The 18,664-nt window shown below is 37.7% G+C and overlaps 2 protein-coding genes and 1 long non-coding RNA gene across 4 annotated transcripts in view; 2 read left to right on the top strand and 1 right to left on the bottom strand.

The window, feature by feature from the left end:
* Positions 1–4,585: 4,585 nt before the first annotated feature.
* Positions 4,586–6,613, bottom strand: LOC134217404 (hsc70-interacting protein 1-like). The gene is made up of 3 exons (XM_062696147.1): positions 6,457–6,613; positions 6,367–6,381; positions 4,586–5,987 (listed from the first exon to the last, which is right to left on the bottom strand). Coding segments are annotated over exons 2-3 (1,113 nt in total). The 5' UTR covers positions 6,369–6,381; positions 6,457–6,613; the 3' UTR covers positions 4,586–4,876.
* A 5,070-nt stretch (positions 6,614–11,683) lies between these two features.
* Positions 11,684–13,137, top strand: LOC134217405 (uncharacterized). The gene is made up of 3 exons (XR_009981029.1): positions 11,684–12,049; positions 12,111–12,522; positions 12,605–13,137. It is a non-coding gene; the product is annotated as an uncharacterized LOC134217405 (long non-coding RNA).
* A 1,200-nt stretch (positions 13,138–14,337) lies between these two features.
* Positions 14,338–18,664, top strand: part of LOC134213211 (calcium uptake protein 1 homolog, mitochondrial) — a 67,695-nt gene continuing 63,368 nt past the window's right edge. Inside the window, exons 1-4 of one of the 2 annotated variants that reach the window (XM_062691944.1) lie at positions 14,338–14,494; positions 14,563–14,904; positions 15,612–15,789; positions 16,089–16,248. In XM_062691944.1, the coding sequence (XP_062547928.1) occupies positions 14,579–14,904; positions 15,612–15,789; positions 16,089–16,248 (664 nt within the window). In that variant the 5' untranslated portion in view covers positions 14,338–14,494; positions 14,563–14,578. The remainder of the gene's footprint in view (positions 14,495–14,562; positions 14,905–15,611; positions 15,790–16,088; positions 16,249–18,664) is intronic. The other variant, XM_062691945.1, reaches the window with a different exon arrangement.

Consider the following 18,664-nt stretch of genomic DNA (forward strand, 5'->3'; position numbering starts at 1 on the left):
GATGACGATACTTGCCTTGGCCGCATCCGCATACTTGTGGATTGTTCCGGTGCTGCAATAGAGCAGCACTAGCAGGGATAACCTTTTTTTTCGTCGACAAAGTTATCCATTTTGAAAAATCAAACTAATTTTGGTTGTTCCAACATTTGTTTGTAGCAATCCTTTTGATAGAACGTATAACTCGGGTCATCTTCCTATCCGGAATTCATCAGCGGCATTCTTGTTCCGAGTGGCTGTACTGATCTCGTCCGCCGGAACACGCCTTCACGACTTGAAGACAAAAGAAAATAATAGCAATATTGCCTGTACACAAGGAACGCGTCTCCAATCTCATAGCTTATAATGGCTTTTGAATTTCTGATAAGTGTTGATCCACTGCAACGATGATTGTATTCAGAATGTCGGGTTGCGTTCAAATTGATTGGTTGCACGACTGATTTATCAGATTACAGCTAAATTCCTCTAGGGTGGATTGCTGGTTGACGGTAAAGCTGCAAAAAGAATAAAGTGTATGTTAGATGGGTTGTGGATGTAGTTAATAGTAATGATAAGTAAAATACACTAGCGCTTCCTTGCTTTAATATAAAATTTAAACCAACAGGATATCGTACTCGATAAAATTACAATTACAATAGTCCAATGCGCAGCTCGAAGCTGTTCCCGTCCTACTGTTTCTTTTTTGTCAACAAATGGACATGAGAGCGATGGGAATAACTTCGAGCTGCTCATTGGACAGCATTAATATGTGGTAATCCAAAATCTGAACGAGTGTGGGGGATTATTAAAATCATAAACTTTATACTCATGATTCGCGACTATTCAAAAGCAGCCTCGAAATATTTTCTAGGCTAAAAAACTCGGCTTCCTCGGTCTAGAAGATGGCCAAATCCAAACTAAAAAACTATGACTCACCGTCCCTGGTAGCTCGCCTGCAGCGATGCCTACAGTAATTTCGCATCACCGTATAGGTATTCGTCATGGTTTAAATGTTGATCCCGCATTAAGGCTGCCTCACACCTCGGGAAAATTTTCCAGCGGATTTTGAGCCCCGTGTATTTTAAATGGGGCCGGGATTTTGATTTTCCGTGTCCAAATTCCGAAAACATCGCATATGCAAAAATGCATGGGGAAAAAATCCGCGAACCAAATTCCCGAGGTGTGAGGCTACCTTTAAGGTAGCCTCACACCTCGGGAATTTGGTTCGCGGATTTTTTCCCCATGCATTTTTGCATATGCGATGTTTTCGGAATTTGGACACGGAAAATCAAAATCCCGGCCCCATTTAAAATACACGGGGCTCAAAATCCGCTGGAAAATTTTCCCGAGGTGTGAGGCAGCCTTTATCGACAGCTCGGTGGCTAGCACTTCACACTTCCGAAATTCAAATCGGAACGATCCTTGGCGTAGCTGGTACATTAGATGGTTCATGCCATGTAGCAGTGGTCTTGTTCGCGCGCCAGAAATTCCGGTTTGAATAATTCCGCCAGCGCCACTATGCATATGTTCACGGATCAAATTGAATAAATAAACAATATGAGGAAAAACGAAAAACGTAAATAAATAAAACCTCAAGGATGAGGTTAAAAATCTGTCAAAACTTACAGCAAAAAAGTCTACACTTCCCAAAACACTTTCAAATAAATTTACCGAAATGTGAGTAAAATACACTAGCGCCTCTGGCGGTGCTGGTCTCGTCAGCTCTTCTGGGTTGCATGAATTTTTAATCGGTTCTTCGGGACACTCACGTCCCGGTTATTAGTTCCTGCTTATGCGAATCCACGGGATGATTAGAGAATCTCCTTCCAGAAGAAAGTTCGTACATACAATATTATAATCTAGCCCTCGTTTCCCAGATTGACCCAATAGATGGGGAGAAGAGCCCGCCCTTTATCCACGAGATGTTAACAATAGGAAGTTGGCGATTCCACTCTTCCTATCCAAATCGCTTCAATCGGGTGCCCTGATGGTTTTTTTTATATATAATGATACAGTTTCATATAGTTTTAATGTAAATTAATTATATATAGAATGAAATTCTCTCACCAAATTTCATTTTGAAAGTCCTGGACAGGCAAGATCCTTTCCACACCGGTATGATTAGAAATTAATTGCTGCCTTCCGACATGGAAAACTAGTCGTCCATCGAGGAATGTTTTGATTGAAAATTGAAAGACAGACTTCTTGAATCCTAAAATATAAGATAAGAAAAGGCGAAGCAGTATCACACATAATAACATGAGTCGAGGAAACGGACAACTTTTTATAATAGACCTTCGAGAAAGGTGAAGGTGACAAGATTATTTCGATGATCAAATGTATAGGAATGTTGATCTCACTACGAATCAAAGTGAGCCGCTACGCTCTAAGTAATTAATTTTGTCTCCTCACATTATTTTGTAATTCAAGTAAGATGGCAAATTTAAATCTAACCCAACCACTAACGAACCTACATATCATTTGATTTAGAGAGTTGGCAAACGCGGTGATTCAAAAACATGTTTTTTGACAGCATTTGATTTTTGGATTGTAACCTGGTATAAAGTCAAAAACAAATCGACTCATGAAGACTTATAAATGTTATGAATATTTTCAGCATAAGAATGACAGTTGAAATATAAGGTTAAGATGTATAATGCGTATATAATAGTCAGTTTAAATTAATGTTATGAATAATATAACATAAATGTTTTACATATTGGAAATATTTAATATAATTGAAATATGTATATAATGTAATTTCCAGGATAGCTCTGAAATTAAGTTCTTACTAATAATGGCAACGTTTGAATTAATGTTAAATTTGTTATTAAGTAATTTACGTTAGCAGTTATGTCACAAAGCGTTCCGGCACTCTAACAAGAAAGTAATCTCAAGGATGAATAATAAAGTTACCACTTTTGTCCATCTTGGTATCCATGTAATGCAAAATGATGTTGCATAATATGATATATTAAAGAGTGATATAATATAATAGATCATTATTCATATTGTAAATTGTTTATTTTGTAAAAGAAATTCGGGCAACACTAATGTTTCTTCAGAAAAGCCCAAGAGGTAGTAGATAGTAGAACGTAGATTGAGTTGCTACTGTCTATTACGCCATCTTTCACATTTACTGGAAGATGGAAAGGAGTTGTTGTGGTTGTAAACGCGTGTCTTAAACTTTGGAACCTTCTCATGATGAGCATTGGGTGGAAAAAGGAATTCGTTGGGCTTAGATTTGTATCAAAACGGAAATGTGACCATTGTCGATTTTACTTAGTTACACGCCAAGCCAAAAAAAACAGCGAATCAGTTTGCCTAATTGTTTTAGTGTTCAGAATACTTACATGAGTTACTAGAATAAAACTGTAGAATTGATTAAGTGATCCAATGAAAGCAGGATTTCCAACTACTAATTGATACCTTTGTCAGATGCAATGGAGTATTACATTTCGTGCAGTGCTCCTAATTTTCCTACAGCACTGCGCAATGCCGCAATAGCGGAAATAAAGCTATATTCTTGAAAATGCTAAGTAAACACCTATGGTCACTTTGCCAATGAGGCCAAGGCGATTGATCTAAATACTTGAAAGTGTATAAATGTTGTCACATACCTGCATGAGCACTGTCTTATCAATGCTAATTATAATACATTTTTACAAACCAGACTCCAAAAGCAGAAACATAGCGTTTCAGTTTTGGGCTGAACAGGTATTACAGCTCATCTTGCATGGCGCTGTCATCATAATGGGACACAAATTTCAACATTGGACTCAACCCGTACTCATCAAACTTCTCGTCTGAATCGCCTTCACGTCTGTACATCGAATTTGGCTTCCCGTGGGACAGTTGATCTGGACACCTTTTCCCTCAATCTCGGCTTCTAAGTAGTAAAAAGTTTGACACAAAAAAATACGCGTCTCTTCACAAACACGACATTCTCCGATCGCCACATTTCAAGATTCAGGTTTTATGCGCAAACAATCTTGACGTGCACGTGGAATCTTCAAGCCTGATCTTTGTAGCAAAGAAGTTTTGAATAAAACAGCGGAAAATATTTAAAAAAACAGAAACGGAAAACAGGACAGATTTTTTTTTTGCATCCGTTCACAATCAATGCTTGCTGGGATCCTCCCATTTTTGTGAATGTGACTGTTATGCAAATAAATAGCAAGATGGGACAACACAAGTGGGTTTTGATTTTTAAATTGCTAAAACAAAACCATTTTTTTTTATTTTTCCCAAAAATGATGCCATTTTTTAAGCTAATTTCTGGAAGAAAATCAAAATCGTCAAAAATCGTCGTGGGACTCTTATGCGAATTGCGGCAGTACATATATAAATCCGCGATTTTTGCGACAACATTTGAAAGAACCTCGATTTTCGCGACTGTTGTAACAGCCCTGGAATTGATATCCAGCTCACGGAATGTTGTTTTTGGGAATTCACGCAAATGAATGCCAATAATAGTTTAGCAAACTGCTTACGTGCTTACAGCAACTTACAGTAAAGTAAAAAATGAAGTAGATATTTATAAGTTGATAAATCTAATTACTATTCGAAATACAACATTGTGATACTATAAAAAATAAATAAATGCATATGCCGTTCAAGAACACGTGAACTTTATTATGACGTTTCTTTTATCGCTCTAACCGCAACTACATTATTCAAAGAATATATTTGGAATAGTAGAGGTTAAATATTTTAAAGCAAATTTTGACATTGGAGACAAACTCTTCAACGTGCAGCTTTCAACAGTCTATTGGCCAAAAATAATGTGATCCACGAAGAAAGCTAAAGTAATTTTTCATTTAACATTACTTGTTCCATCAAACCCCAACATAAAAATGCATCCATCTATTCGTGTAACATCATGGTTTGAAAAGAGGGCCTAATCTAATTCATCCGTACATTTGGGACCGGTAGACTCACTGTCCGATCCCATGGTTCCATCTTCGAAACTGCGGGCACCCATAAACCCGGCAAACGGAGACGGACCCGTCGGCCCGAAGGTTGGGAAGCTGTCCGAAGATTGCGATGCAATTTTCGTAACAAGATTCATTACCTTGGCGTTGTTCTGATACTTGCTGATGTTCGCTGGATTAGCGATGATGTCCTGGAGAGCTTCGGCGATCTCCGGATCCTTGAACGCGTTTATAAAGCTTTCCGAATCATCCCCATCGCCGCTATTTCCGTGAGCGTTATTCTCCGCCGCCTTCCGATTAGCTTCTTGCGCCTTACGAACGCGCTCCTGCTTTTCCTGCAGTTCCTTTTCTTGACGACGACGCTCTTGTTTGAGCTTGTGCTGTTCAATCTTCTTCGCATTGGGCGTAACTTCCTTCAACCATTCATCGGCTTCCTCGTCGTAGTCCAACTTACAAGCTTGGCGAAGGTCCTTAGCTGCCTCTTCCCATTTTCCCAATAAACGATTGGCTCGTCCACGGAATTTGTATGCTGTGGCGGAGTCGGGATTTATTTCCAAAGCACGAGTACAATCACGGATACAGGCATTCGGTTTGGACATTTTCAGATAGGCTTGTCCGCGTTTTGCGTGGTACAAAGCACTCTTAGGGTTCAGCTCAATTGCTTCCGTGTACAGCTTAATGGAATCCTCGTAATTCTGTTCGGAGTAAGCCGCCGTTGCCTGGGAACGTAGATCGTTTGCTTTGTCGATTTCGTCCTCACTGGGTTCCTTCGAGGCATCTCCCATAGGTTGTTCAGGATCATTGTCCGGCTCAACACATCCTTCCGTATCAAGTTCAATGTCTGATTCCGGTTCAGACTCTTCCTTCTTCGCAGGCTCTTCGTCCTTTTTCGGCTCTTCTGTTTTGAAATGGGCGTCTCCAAAGTCTGGTTTACCTTCCGGAATTTTGCCGCCGAGTTTTTCAACGAAACTCTTGAAGAATTCCAGCTGAGGTAGATTCAATAGCTGCGGCTGTGCTGAGCACAAGTCGACGAAAAATTTCAGCTTTTTTAGTTCGGCTGGGTCGATCGGACACGCCATAGACGAATCCAAGTAAAAATAAGAAGAAGACACACGACGGTGTTAACTTTGACAGATCCTACAGCTCAGCATAGGGAGATCATTTTAAAATGCTTATAATAAATTCTAGGCAAATTGTAATTAAAATCTGATTGATGTACGGTACGGAAAAAGTTCCGAATTACATATCTGGAAGCTTATCTCAATTTTTTTTTTTTTTCCAAAAATGTATCTATCGTTCGGAACTTTTTCCGTATCATACCTCAATCAGATTTTAATTACATTTTGTCTAGAATTTATTATAAGCATTTTAAAATGATCTCCCTATGCTGAGCTGTAGGATCTGTCAAAGTTAACACCGTCGTGTGTCTTCTTCTTATTTTTACTTGGATTCGTCTATTGCGATATCGAATCTGTGACGCAAAATAAGGATTCAATCGTAGTAATTATTTAACATAAACATGAATTCCTTTGACGCGAAGTATTACCTTGAGGCTTACTTATTGTAATTGGTAGAATAAAATGGAGAACAGACAAATTAATATGGAAAGAATCACACAGAAAAAACTTTTTATTTGCTGTATTTTTTCACTGCGATGAGTTGCCGACTAGAATATTCGTCTTTTTTCTTTTGGAATAGCGAAAGCTCCAAACACAATGTAAATAATAGGCGCAGCGACACGTTACTCCGACAGTTAAAGAGACGTGCAGCTTGAAGTATAAAAAATAAAATATTTAAATTTTCTCCCGTCCTGCTCGTTCTTTTCTAACAAATGGACATGAGCAGGATGGGAATAACTTCAAGCTGCTCATTGAATAGCATTAAATAATATTTCCCAATTTGGTGCACGACATCATCCATCAAATTTGCGCCGCATGCCGGTTTACCGCATTTGCGGCATCGGCATTTGCTTTGTGCAGAGGGCTTTAAAGCGTAAAAAGCCTTTTCTGTGACAGCTCCGACCGAGGTTCCGATTCCGAACTCCGACATTGTGGTTTCTGCACTGAACCAAAAAATCGCCCGGAAAGCGTAGGAAATAATAGTATATAATCCAGCTTTCCACGATCGTCATAATGGCGGATGCTATAAAAAAATGACATTAACTGCTTCCCGACACTGAACTGAAATTTTCGACTCAGCATACAATGATGTTTTCGTCGCCAACGACAACCTTATACTTGTTATTTTTCTATAAACAAGAAAATATACACATGACATTGTATAGATTTCATATTCATAATGTTTCTATTTTTAATCATTAAGGTCACTCCTGACGGAATCCAAGATTAAAAGTGCTCGCGTTTTCGGGGGCACACCACTCGATTCAGAGGCGGCGCACAACTGTCATTTTTGTTGATTTAGCTTTGCTGCGTCGCAGCATGCGTGATATAATAAAAATGACAGTTGTGCGTTGCTTCCGTATCGAGTGGTGTACCCCCGAAAACGCGAGCACTTTTAATCTTGGACTCCGTCAGGAGTGACCTTAAACATTCTATTCCAGATATTGTGAAACTACTCTAATAATTATCGTGCAGAAACCCTGATCTGGTGTGACAAAGTTGTATGGCGGTGACATCTTCTCGCTCATATCTAAAGGACCAAAAGTTTCCTGGGATAATGTATGACATTTCTGTAACAAATAGCGGCACCATCAGCTAATCCCAAGTAACATTTCAAGTTTTATTCCGCTCTAGAAATGGTTTTCAAGATCGAATTACAAGAACTGACAATAAAACCCATCACTACATGATTACCTTCTGATGACCACTACAAGAGTAAGATATGTCCAAATGGCCCTCTCTAGATTACCACTATAAACCTCTTATAAGAGTATATAAAAATCCGTTTCAAGCCGCCCGCAAAAAAGGGAATTTGGCTGCGGCAGCTGTCAAAAATTTGTTTTGAAAAAAGAGAAACAAAATCTTGCAAACAAATAATAACAAACTGAAGTGTTGATGAAAATCATGATGAGGATGACTACAAAATAATACTTTTTCAAGTTTTTTTTTTTCAATGTACTTTCATGGTAAATGAGCACCGCGCTCGATTTCATGGTGAAAGCTAGTGCAAAAATGAGATTAAGCACTACGCGCCTGCAAAATAATATAGTTTTGGGCAATGAATTTAAAATTATTATAACATCAATAACGTTAATCTTCACTAAATTAGTTAATATTACACCCAAATATGTTTGTTTCTTATATCCTTTACCAAAAACGTGTCTTTTGCGGCGAAAATACCGTCTAATCATAGATTCCAGTGATAAATTTCACTGACTTGAAGATGGCTCTCCATTTCCAATATGGCCATCATAGATTTCGAATGTTGCTCTTAATAAACACCGTTATAAACCCTTTGCAATGTAAATATTCTTATTGGGGTTATTCATTTGACCACATTACTACCCAACATTATGGCTTTGATCAAGCTTTGAAAAATAGACTTATTATGCTCTTCGTTACAACCGTAGAGCTGCTAACAAGACCAGTCGGCATTTGACGTTTGAAGCTTTTCGAGGAGATTTATTAGAGGTTTATTGATAGCAATAAGATCGCCAATAAATCTGAGCAACTAGCCATGGTGACTGCTTTCATAAAACCGCTATAAGAATTGAATAAATCTAACAGGCATGAAAATTGTTACTTGGGATTTGCCGTTGAAGTGAAGAATGCTAAAGATGATGTTCATTCCTTCTGCCTGGCGGAATAAGCAGAGCGATGCCAGCTCAAGTGCCAGCCACATGCTTGTTAGAGTATAATAAGAGAAATTTAATACATTGTGGAGTTATTTGAAAACAAATTTGTTTCTGAAATCTGTATCAGGAATAACCCTGTTATTTAAAAAAATGTTGAAGTGTTCGGCATTCATTTTTGCATAGTTTATCAGTTTTTCTATCCATACCTCGGAATTGATTTTGAATATTCAAACACTCTGCGTACCGCCGTACTTGAAATGTGTTTCATACTCTAAGAACTCCATAATATTTCGTCCCAGGTCCTAAACACACCGAATATTCTATTGATACTTTTGTGAATAACACATTGTAAAACTATGTATACATAAAGAAGTACTATGTGTAATCACTGTAATCATGACGAATAATGTAGAATGTTCAATTATCAAAAGTATTCATTCGTCTCGTAGTTCGTTCGTTGGTTGCAGAAAACGAGAGTAAAGCAAAGTCCGATAAATTTTCCCTTAAAAATACACATGTTGAAGATACTTCCCAGCTTAAAATGCCGTATTGGGAATTTGTTTGGAATTCGCCCGGAAAATGTAGTGTAGAGAACCAGCATGAAAACATAGAGCAAGATTGAAGTTATTGCAGGGTCTAGGAAATAAAAACTTTGATATTATGTTTAACCGCTAAAGTCAGTTGAGAGGGCCCATATTTAAGGACACGATATGTGGTTGAGAGCTGAGCACAGTGAGTATAACAGCCTAAAAATAACAGGGGTCATAGAAAAATCCTGAACTATCTGTTGTAATTTGGTATCAGTCATATGTTCTGACATCAATCATATAGTTTTTGGTATCAATAATGTCTGGAATGAGAGAGTAATTAGTATATTTTAGAATGACTTTAATGGACGGCTTTTAATCTTGCGCAAACATCCTTGTTGTTTGAAAAATAAACAACTTAATGGATGTCGTTGGTAACGGGGATACCAATGTTTGCTCTGATGGAAATTCCAGTTCAGTGTCGGGAAACAGTTCTTGTCAAACTTTTTATAGCATCCGCCATTATGGTGAGCGTGGAAAGCTGGATAACAGTTTTTTTTTCTTTTATGCGATAAAATTACTTTTTAATCTGTCAACATGTGTATGGAGAATAGAGGTAATTAACTATAGAGTAAGATTGTCGCTGTCGTCACTGGCGAACCATCTTTTGCTGGCGAGAATAAGGCGCTAAATGTCAACAAAAGATAAATTAGTTGTTTTGACAGTAATGTACCAACATGTTTGAGAACGAGAACAAAGGAAACAGCAGAGCGACAATCTTCCTCTATAAATTATTAATGGGCCAAACACAATGGATACGTTTGCGTGCGTTTGGCTCTTAACTCTATTGTACGGAACCATTATACCATTCACAAATTAGATGAAGCCGAAATTGGTCCCTATATGTGAGATCACCAACCAAAAGATATTTTAGTTACAAGATAAAGATTGTCGTTTCGGTTCCCTTTGTTCTGTTGTCCAAAACATGTTGGGTACCAAACTACATACGATTGTATTTTTCCTTCATTGACATTTAACTCCCTATCCTCGCCAGCAAAAGATGTTCCGGACAGCGACAATCTTTATCTTGAAATTAAAATATCTTTTCACCAACCCCTCGTAATGTTTTTTATGTATGTGGAACGGTTCCTAAAGGTGTATGGGTCTTATCGCTCTATCAAATATACCAAAAGATATTTTAGTTTAGATAAAGATTGTCGCTCTCGTCGCTTTCCGGAATATCTTTTACTGGCGATGATAGGGGAGTTAAATGTCAAAGAAGGAAAATCCATACGATTTGACAGCTTGGTACCCAACATGTTCCGGACAGCAGAACAAAGGGAACCGAAGCGACAATCTTTATCTATAGTAACTAAAATATCCTTTAATATACCCTTCCACCCCTTTGAAGTGTTATATTATTTTTAAGAGAGCCCTATAATTATTTATCGTTATTCCTGTGCGTAAACTGAAATTTAATAATATTGTAATTTTTTGCTGCTTGAAATATCACGGAGTCACGAGCTGATGGATTCATTTAGAGGAAGATTACCGGTAGTGAGTTTAAGCCGTTTGGCAGCGCAGTATCATTACAGTAGGAATTCGCTGGTTGGGATTTTAATACTTGGGTCACTTTTTAGTTGAGCCTCCGCTGGTTGGGCCATGGCCCAACTAAAAAGCAACCGCACGTCAAAATTCAATGTAAACAGGGAAAACGGGATTGTGATGTTCAAGTCGAAATACACGTGTTCAAATGGCTGTCAGTTGGCCCAACTAAAAAACCGAATTCGTTAGTTGGGCCGAGGTCGTGGCCCAACAAGCGAATCGCGACTGTACTTGACACTTTACACGCAGAAAAAACTACGTTAAAAACAAACATATTCTAGGTAAATCCAAACAATAATTCAGTTTGTTCTGGCATCAAAAATAAATATGTTTGGATCAAACATATTCTTGCATTTGAAGCGAACGAAAACTTTGTTTTGAATCAAATGTGCGTTTCAAGTTGTTTCAACCAGCTAAATTTTTGAAGCAAACATGGATATTATTGTTTTGGTTCGGCCATTCATAATATTTTCTCATCAATTCTACCAATTTTCATATTCTGGTAGCATTTGACTACCAGATTTCACAATTCAAATTGTTCATATTTCATTTACTTACCTTTCTGTACCTGAAAAACATCCTTATCATCAATTTGGAAGCAAGAAAACATATTATTCCACGCTTGCTCCTGCTCCTCTGCCCGGATAAAAGTGTACCATAGGCTCAACAGTGTAAACAATTGAATAACCATGCGCTCTACGGTATACAATAGGATATATAGTTTCTTGATGGTTGTCCATATTGTATCAACACCGTGGATATAATACGTCAACATACACTACAAAAAAATCAATATTTTATTACATGTGTTGCTACACATAAAATAAGTAGAAATCATTGACTATATTTTTCATTTGCGACTTATTGATTCTAAAATAGCACGCATACGATCCATGACGGTGAATAATATTCAATAACAATAATCCTTTTCAAAACTATGTGTGAGAGCTAATGGTAAAAATCCATAATATGTCACACATAAACTTAATTACTGTCACTGTTATTGTTGATCTCTAGCTCCAATACCCGAAAACTGGCCTGATCAGTCCGATTCAGAGGTAGAGTGAAAAAAAGATGGCGACATCAGAAGCTTTTTTGCTGATGTGCTGTAATAGTAAAGTTTATTTTATAAAAGTAATTAGATTTTAAAATAATGTTTCACTGGAGCCCATTTAGTTCTTTAGCTGTGTTACAAAATGTCCAGAGAAATGGACAAAATCCTAGCAGATTCAGTAATATATACAGGTATACTTGTGAGTAATTTTGTTCTGCGAAGTGATTGTAAATAATAATTTATTTTCCTTTACTACCCAGACGCAAATATTTCTTCCGTGCAAACATTGCTCCAGCCAGTTTTCACCACAAGGCCGCCAAGTATAAATTACCTGTGAATGGAAAAAAACATCCGGTCATCGAATCAGCATTCAAGCTAGCAGCCATTTTCGAGAGCTCCCCATATCAGCAACACGATTCGATTCGGAGAAGTAACATCCAGATGACCGTCAAGGTCACCTTCAAATCGACGGTAATCAGTTTATCGTTCCGGTGTCGTTGTTTTCGTGAAACTGAACCAAATGACCGCCATGTCGCTATGACGAAAAAGTTGCTTGATTAATTGGCGAAATTAGAAGGCTCGCTCATTGTGCCGAACAATAACACTCGGATGACAGGATTGTTTCCGGTTCAGTACGAAATTGAATCAGATTGCTCTGCGTCGCATGAACAGGTAAATTTCTACATTGTGAAGTTACTCAAATATTTTCATTTCCAAGAAAAATGACGTCATTAAAACAATGTTTTCTTTTCAGGTACAAGATCTGAACCTATCCAGCTTTTACGAGAGTGGAAATGTTTCAAACTCCAAGGTTATAAGTGAAAACTATTTCCCACCCCTAAAAAGTTGTGCCTTTGGCGACCGAATTTCCATATGATGGCAGCGCTGGACATGAACAACGAATTTTCTCTTCCATGGAGGCGCTCACACTCTATATGGTCGACAGGTAGGGTCGACTCGGGTCGACATATCTCATCGAGATGGCTGCCGTGCCATACGTGATTTTCTGCGGAATATCCTGCGACACTCAGCAGTCCCCGGTGGACGACATGATGCATTAGTAGGAGTACCACTCGAGTAGCTGGTAGATTCAGCAAGTGTGTATCACAACTGAACGAGATCAAATGCTTCAATTTTAACTACAACGCGCCGTTTCATTCGTGCTACTCCGACCATCTCTCACTTATCGGATGATTTTCGCCAAAACACCTGAAAAGTGTGAACACTGTTAAACTTTATCGTGAGCTACGAACGGATCCTAAAGACGGTCATAATTTGCTGCCAGAATGACCTATTTAATTGTTGTGTTATAACTTAAACAAAGTCTAAACATTTAATGTTTATGTAGTGTTCTTCGCTAAATAAATAAATGTATAAAATATCTATATGCTTATGCGTAGTTTTAATTTTTACTAATGACATACAATACAGCTTATTGCTAATGCGAATAACTTCTATTAATAACATGGATTGATAATACTATCTCGCTTCATAAAACACATATGTAACCTTCAATATGTTGTATGTGTATTACTAATAAATTTTTCATAACATATACTTATAAAATATATTTGATTGAGGCTATTGCAAATATCTATATAGCCGACACATATAATATATACAGATTTTTTCCTCAGTGTAGTTCTCTAATGTAACAATACTTCCAATTGTTTTTAGAACATTTAGTGCATAAATTTTAATCATTGATAACTTCTGAAAATTTTGTTCAAATTGTATATAAGCCATATAATAATATTTATCCAATTGTAGCAAATATGCATTATTTTTCTTAAAATTTCATTGTTGACCGGTAAAACCGTCATAATTAAGAAATCCAATATCGTATTGTTTTACTATAAAAATACAATTCAATCTAATGTAATTTGAACGGTTTTCTTCGGATATGTATTTCTATTATTTCATCTACAATAAAATCTATTGTAAATTTATTGTGTATTATAGTGATGTTACAATAAATTGTATTGTTTTTCTATAATATTTTTTATTCGGGTGTTGACCTCCGATCGGATCCGATCCGAACTCGAGTTTTTGTTTACTTTTGCAAGAGCGAGCGAGGGGCTGCCCACTAGTGTTCTTATAAAACAATCAGGGATTTAATTTGGTTTTAAAAATAAATATGTTTGATTCAAACATTTTACCATTTTGGAAGTAAACATGTATATTTTTGAAGCAAATGGATGAAATTAGTATCCGTGTACCGGTCGCTTCTAAACGCGCTGCTATACATAATAGTAGCGCGACTGACAGGTGACCAAATTTGGTAGCGTGATAAGAGCGCTGCTATTTGATGAACTGTCAACTGTCAAACGTCACCGGTACGGAATACAGCAACCAAATTGAGAGCCGAAAAAAGTGACCGATACGGAAACGAGTTACGAAACAATAAATAAATAAAATGAAAGCGCTGCGCGGGTGATTAAAATGCTCGCGACCGGTAATGATGCTCTTAATTATCTCTCCGCCAGACTGTAGTAAAGTGAAAGGCCTTATAAATTATTCTCAGCCCGTCAGCGAAACGTCAAATTCCAATGTTTTGATCTTTGTCCGTAAAAATTCGTGTGATTTTCTGCAGTGAAAAGTTTTTTCAATCGATTTTTCCCCAATTTTCCATTTCGATAGAAAGGTTAGTGTTTTGAAATCACAATAAATTATTTCCAAACGAATACAATCGTCATTATTTGATATATATAGGCGTCTCCTTCCCGGGATGTCCTTGGTAAGACTGTGCGGCTCGGTTGGAGCCCAGTGGATGCTGAAGTCCAATTCAGCAGGTGTTTCCGTTGGCAATGGAATCGTCATTAGGAGGAATTTGTTCTCCGCTTCTGGATCGGGAACGATGCGAATCGTTGGGAACAATGCTCCGGTACTAGTCGTGCGTACCCGGACGGATCAATACGATTGGCGTCATGGGAGCGGGTGGAGACGAGGCTATAAAAATTTTGGCCATAAGCCAGAAGGTGATGCGCGGGTAACGAGACTTTTCACTGCATTCTTGGGCGCTATGATTGTCGGGAGCTGCATCGATTGGAAGAAGTGAGTGTCACAATATTGTGTTATGGCTATACCTCTGATATTGCTGTTTTGTTTCGCGAGTAAAACCCCAAACACAATGTCAGCGGAACGGCAACGGAAACGGAAAATTTGACAGCCGCTGACATTGTGTTTGGGGCTTAAAAGGCGCACGGCTGTGCCAAAATGCGTATTTATCTGCGATGTGGCTACAATCTACAACAGGACAATACTGCCGTTATACGCATAACTGTCCCATGTACATAGGAAATCCCTGGAAATCCCAGCAAACATGCGACAAATATGCGTATGACGGCAGAATAGGAAACAGCTTTTCGCTAAAAGCATTATACTGCCTGTAATCGCATATTTGTATCATCTTTGCTGGGTTTCTTTTTCATATGGGACAGATATGTGGTTACAGGCAGTATAGGACATACCTACTTTTTACATACCTTTTTTCAAAATTGTTTGTAATTTTATTGACGACTATTCTGCCGTTCTACGCATAATTGTCCCATGTATATAGGAAATTCCAGCAAACACGGGACAAATATGCGTATGACGGCAGTATTGTACATGTTGGTTTGGTTTGGTCTTTTCAATAACATTTATATTAACACATTTTTCACTAATTCTGCCATTCTTCAAAACATTAAGTTCTAGGTACAACGACGATCATTTAATACCTTTAGAACATAAATCAAAACCCATTTTTTTTGCTTTTGCAGACTGGCAAAAATTGTTGGTTTTCCCAAGGTTGATGCCGATGCAGGTGTTAATGCGGAAATGAGTGATCCGAAGTCTGAGCAGCTGGAAAGCAGTGGTGATGAATCCGAGGGCGATGATGAGGACGAGCAAGGCAAAAAGAAACCGCGTAAGGAGAAGATAGGTTTCCGCGATCGAAAGGTAATGGATCGAGTTTCTTTAGTATGATCTTGCCCAACTTGCTGAATGATATTCCTTCACTCAATGATTATATTTCAGTTTAAATTGTACATAGGCAATATATAGTAACTTTTTGTTGTTGAAATTTCTGAGTTTTCCCTTCACTAGCTATAATTTTCTTCATTTCCATCCTTTTCTCGGTCTCCGCTCGCGCGGAGGTTTCCAATCACGACTTAAACCTACACGCTACACACGATTCATATCCTCATTTATGAATGGCCATATGTATTCCTGATGCACGTACATAATATGCTGTACAGATAATTGAGTACGAGAACCGCATGAGAACCTTTTCGACGCCGGACAAAATTTTTCGCTATTTCGCTACCGTTAAGCTTATTCACGGTGACACATCCACGGTCTATATGACACCGTTCGATTTCCTGCGAGCGATCACACCGGGACTGAAGCAGCCGGATGGTAAATGTTGTTTTTTTTTCTAATTTTAACTAAATGCTTGAACTAATTCTAAACGCTGATCTGCTGAATACTAACTCCAACTCAAACAATTAACATTTAGATTATTATCATTAGTTGCTAGTAGTAAATTGAAAAAGTATCCGACGGAGAATTTTTTCGAAGACTATTATATTTGTACCTTTCCCATACACTGAAGTGTAAAGTAAACTACGATAGGGTAACGGAACGACAGGTAATCCGAGCACAAAGCGTCTACACATTGACTTTCGAAGTTTTCCTCAAATTTTCCCATACAACTTCTAGTGAGTTGTTCAAATTAAAGTTTGTCCAGAGCATAAATAAAACACGAATTAATCCACGTCCACTTACAGTGAATGTAAATCTATATCTATATTTATCTTCTTCTATCTTCTTCTTCCTCTATATATAAAAATGAGTTTACATTTCTTTTGAGGCATTAGACCTGAAATGTTGGATTTTTTCATAGGAAATTCCTTTTACATTTTCTTTCTTTAGTAAAACCATACAAAATACCTGAATTCTATCCGATATTTTGTTGGAAGTATTCTTCCAGAAATTTCAATACTTTCTTGAAGGCATTTCCAATGGAACGTTTGAAGAAATTTTTGTTGGAATTTTCAACGAACTAGTCAAAGATTTCCCAAAGGGATTTTTCAAGAAATTCCGAATGATATTTCCAAATTATTCCCCAAAGGAATTAAAAAAAATCGAAAAAAAAATCTTAAGGATTTTCCACTGGTATTACCGAAAAACATTCTAATGGAATTTCCTCAGAAATGTTTAAAGAAATTCTGAAGAAAATTCCAGAGGAATTTCCAACGAAATTTCTGAAAGAGTTGCTGAAAAACTGAGGAATGTCCAAGTCAATTCCTTAATGGATTTCCTATAGGAAGTTCTGAAAGATTTGTTGGATGATATTCTAAAGGAATTTCTAGAGGATTTTAGAGGAACTCCTGATTTTTTAAATCTTTGAATATAAGTTCAACACTTACAGGAATTCCTGAATGAATTTCTAAAGATATTCCTCAAGGTATTTCTGATGGAATCTCCATAGGAATTTCCGGCAAAAATGAATTCTTTTAAAAAATTAAAAAAATCTAAAGTATCTTCCGAAGAAATTCCTACGTGAATTTTCAAAACATAAAAAACAATTCTATAGGAATCTGTGAATGAATTTCCGAACGAATCCCCTAAGGCAGCAATTCTCAAACTGGGATACATGTACCCCTGGGGGTACCTCGGACAAAAATGGAAGCTTGGAAGCCTCCATTCAAGATTCTTAGAAGCCTTCTTTAAGATGATCAAAAGCCTCCTTTCAAAGAATATAATGAATTTTCTTTCAAGAGGCTCGGATGCTTCTCATTATTAAGGCTCAGAGGTCTCCTTTCAAGATCCTTAGAGGCCCCTTCCAAATGGTTCAGAGACCTCCTTTCAAGAGACTCGGAAGCCTTCTTTCCAGAGTTTCAGAAGCCTTCTTTCAATAGGCTCGTAAGCCCCTTTCAAGAAGGGCGAAAAAGGAGGCTTTCAAGAGACTCAGAAGCCTTCTTCAAGAGTCTTAGAGGCCCATTCCAAATGGTTCAGAAGTCTCCTTGGACGCCTTATTTTAAGATTCTCAGAAACCTTTTTTCGAGAGGCTTGGAAGCATCTTTTCAAGAGGGTCGAAAGCCTTCTTTCACGAGATTCGAAAACATGCTTTCAACAAGGATGTTATCGATCATTTAGGAATTTGCGTTCGATCATTTAGTAGTTTGTCAATAACTCATTCCAGAAGCTGAATTTCAAAATGTGTTGTATGGTGGACTTCTAGTGCGAAGGTTTTTCTACAACTCTGCCTAATGGTTCGTTGTTAAAATTCAACTAATAACGGAGTTATAGCGCTAGTTGCAGTAACTTGAACTAAATGATTGGAATTTTGTTATCATTTAGTCTAAGTTACTGAAACTATAGCTATAACTCCGTTACTAGTGGAATTCAAACAACGAACTATTTGGCAGAGTTGTAGAAAAACCTTCGCACTAGAAGTCCACCATACAACACATTTTGAAATTCAGCTTCTAGAATGAGTTATTGACAAACTACTAAATGATCGAACGCAAATTACTAAATGATCGATAACATCCCTGCCTTTCAAGATATTCGAGCATCATGTCATGAGCCTCCTTTGAAGAATATAAAGAGCCTTCTTTCATTTCACTTTCATTTTTAAGGCTCAGAAGTCTCCTTTCAAGATCCTTAGAGGCCGCTTCCAAATGGTTCAGAGACCTCCTTTCAAGAGACTCGGAAGCCTTCTTTCCAAAGTTTCAGAAGCCTTCTTTCAATAGGCTCGTAAGCCCCTTTCAAGAAAAAGGAGGCGAAAAAGGAGGCTTTCAAGAGACTCAGAAGCCTTCTTCAAGAG

Source organism: Armigeres subalbatus, chromosome 2, assembly GCF_024139115.2.
Source record: "Armigeres subalbatus isolate Guangzhou_Male chromosome 2, GZ_Asu_2, whole genome shotgun sequence".
In the NCBI taxonomy this organism is placed as follows: Eukaryota; Metazoa; Arthropoda; class Insecta; order Diptera; family Culicidae; genus Armigeres; species Armigeres subalbatus.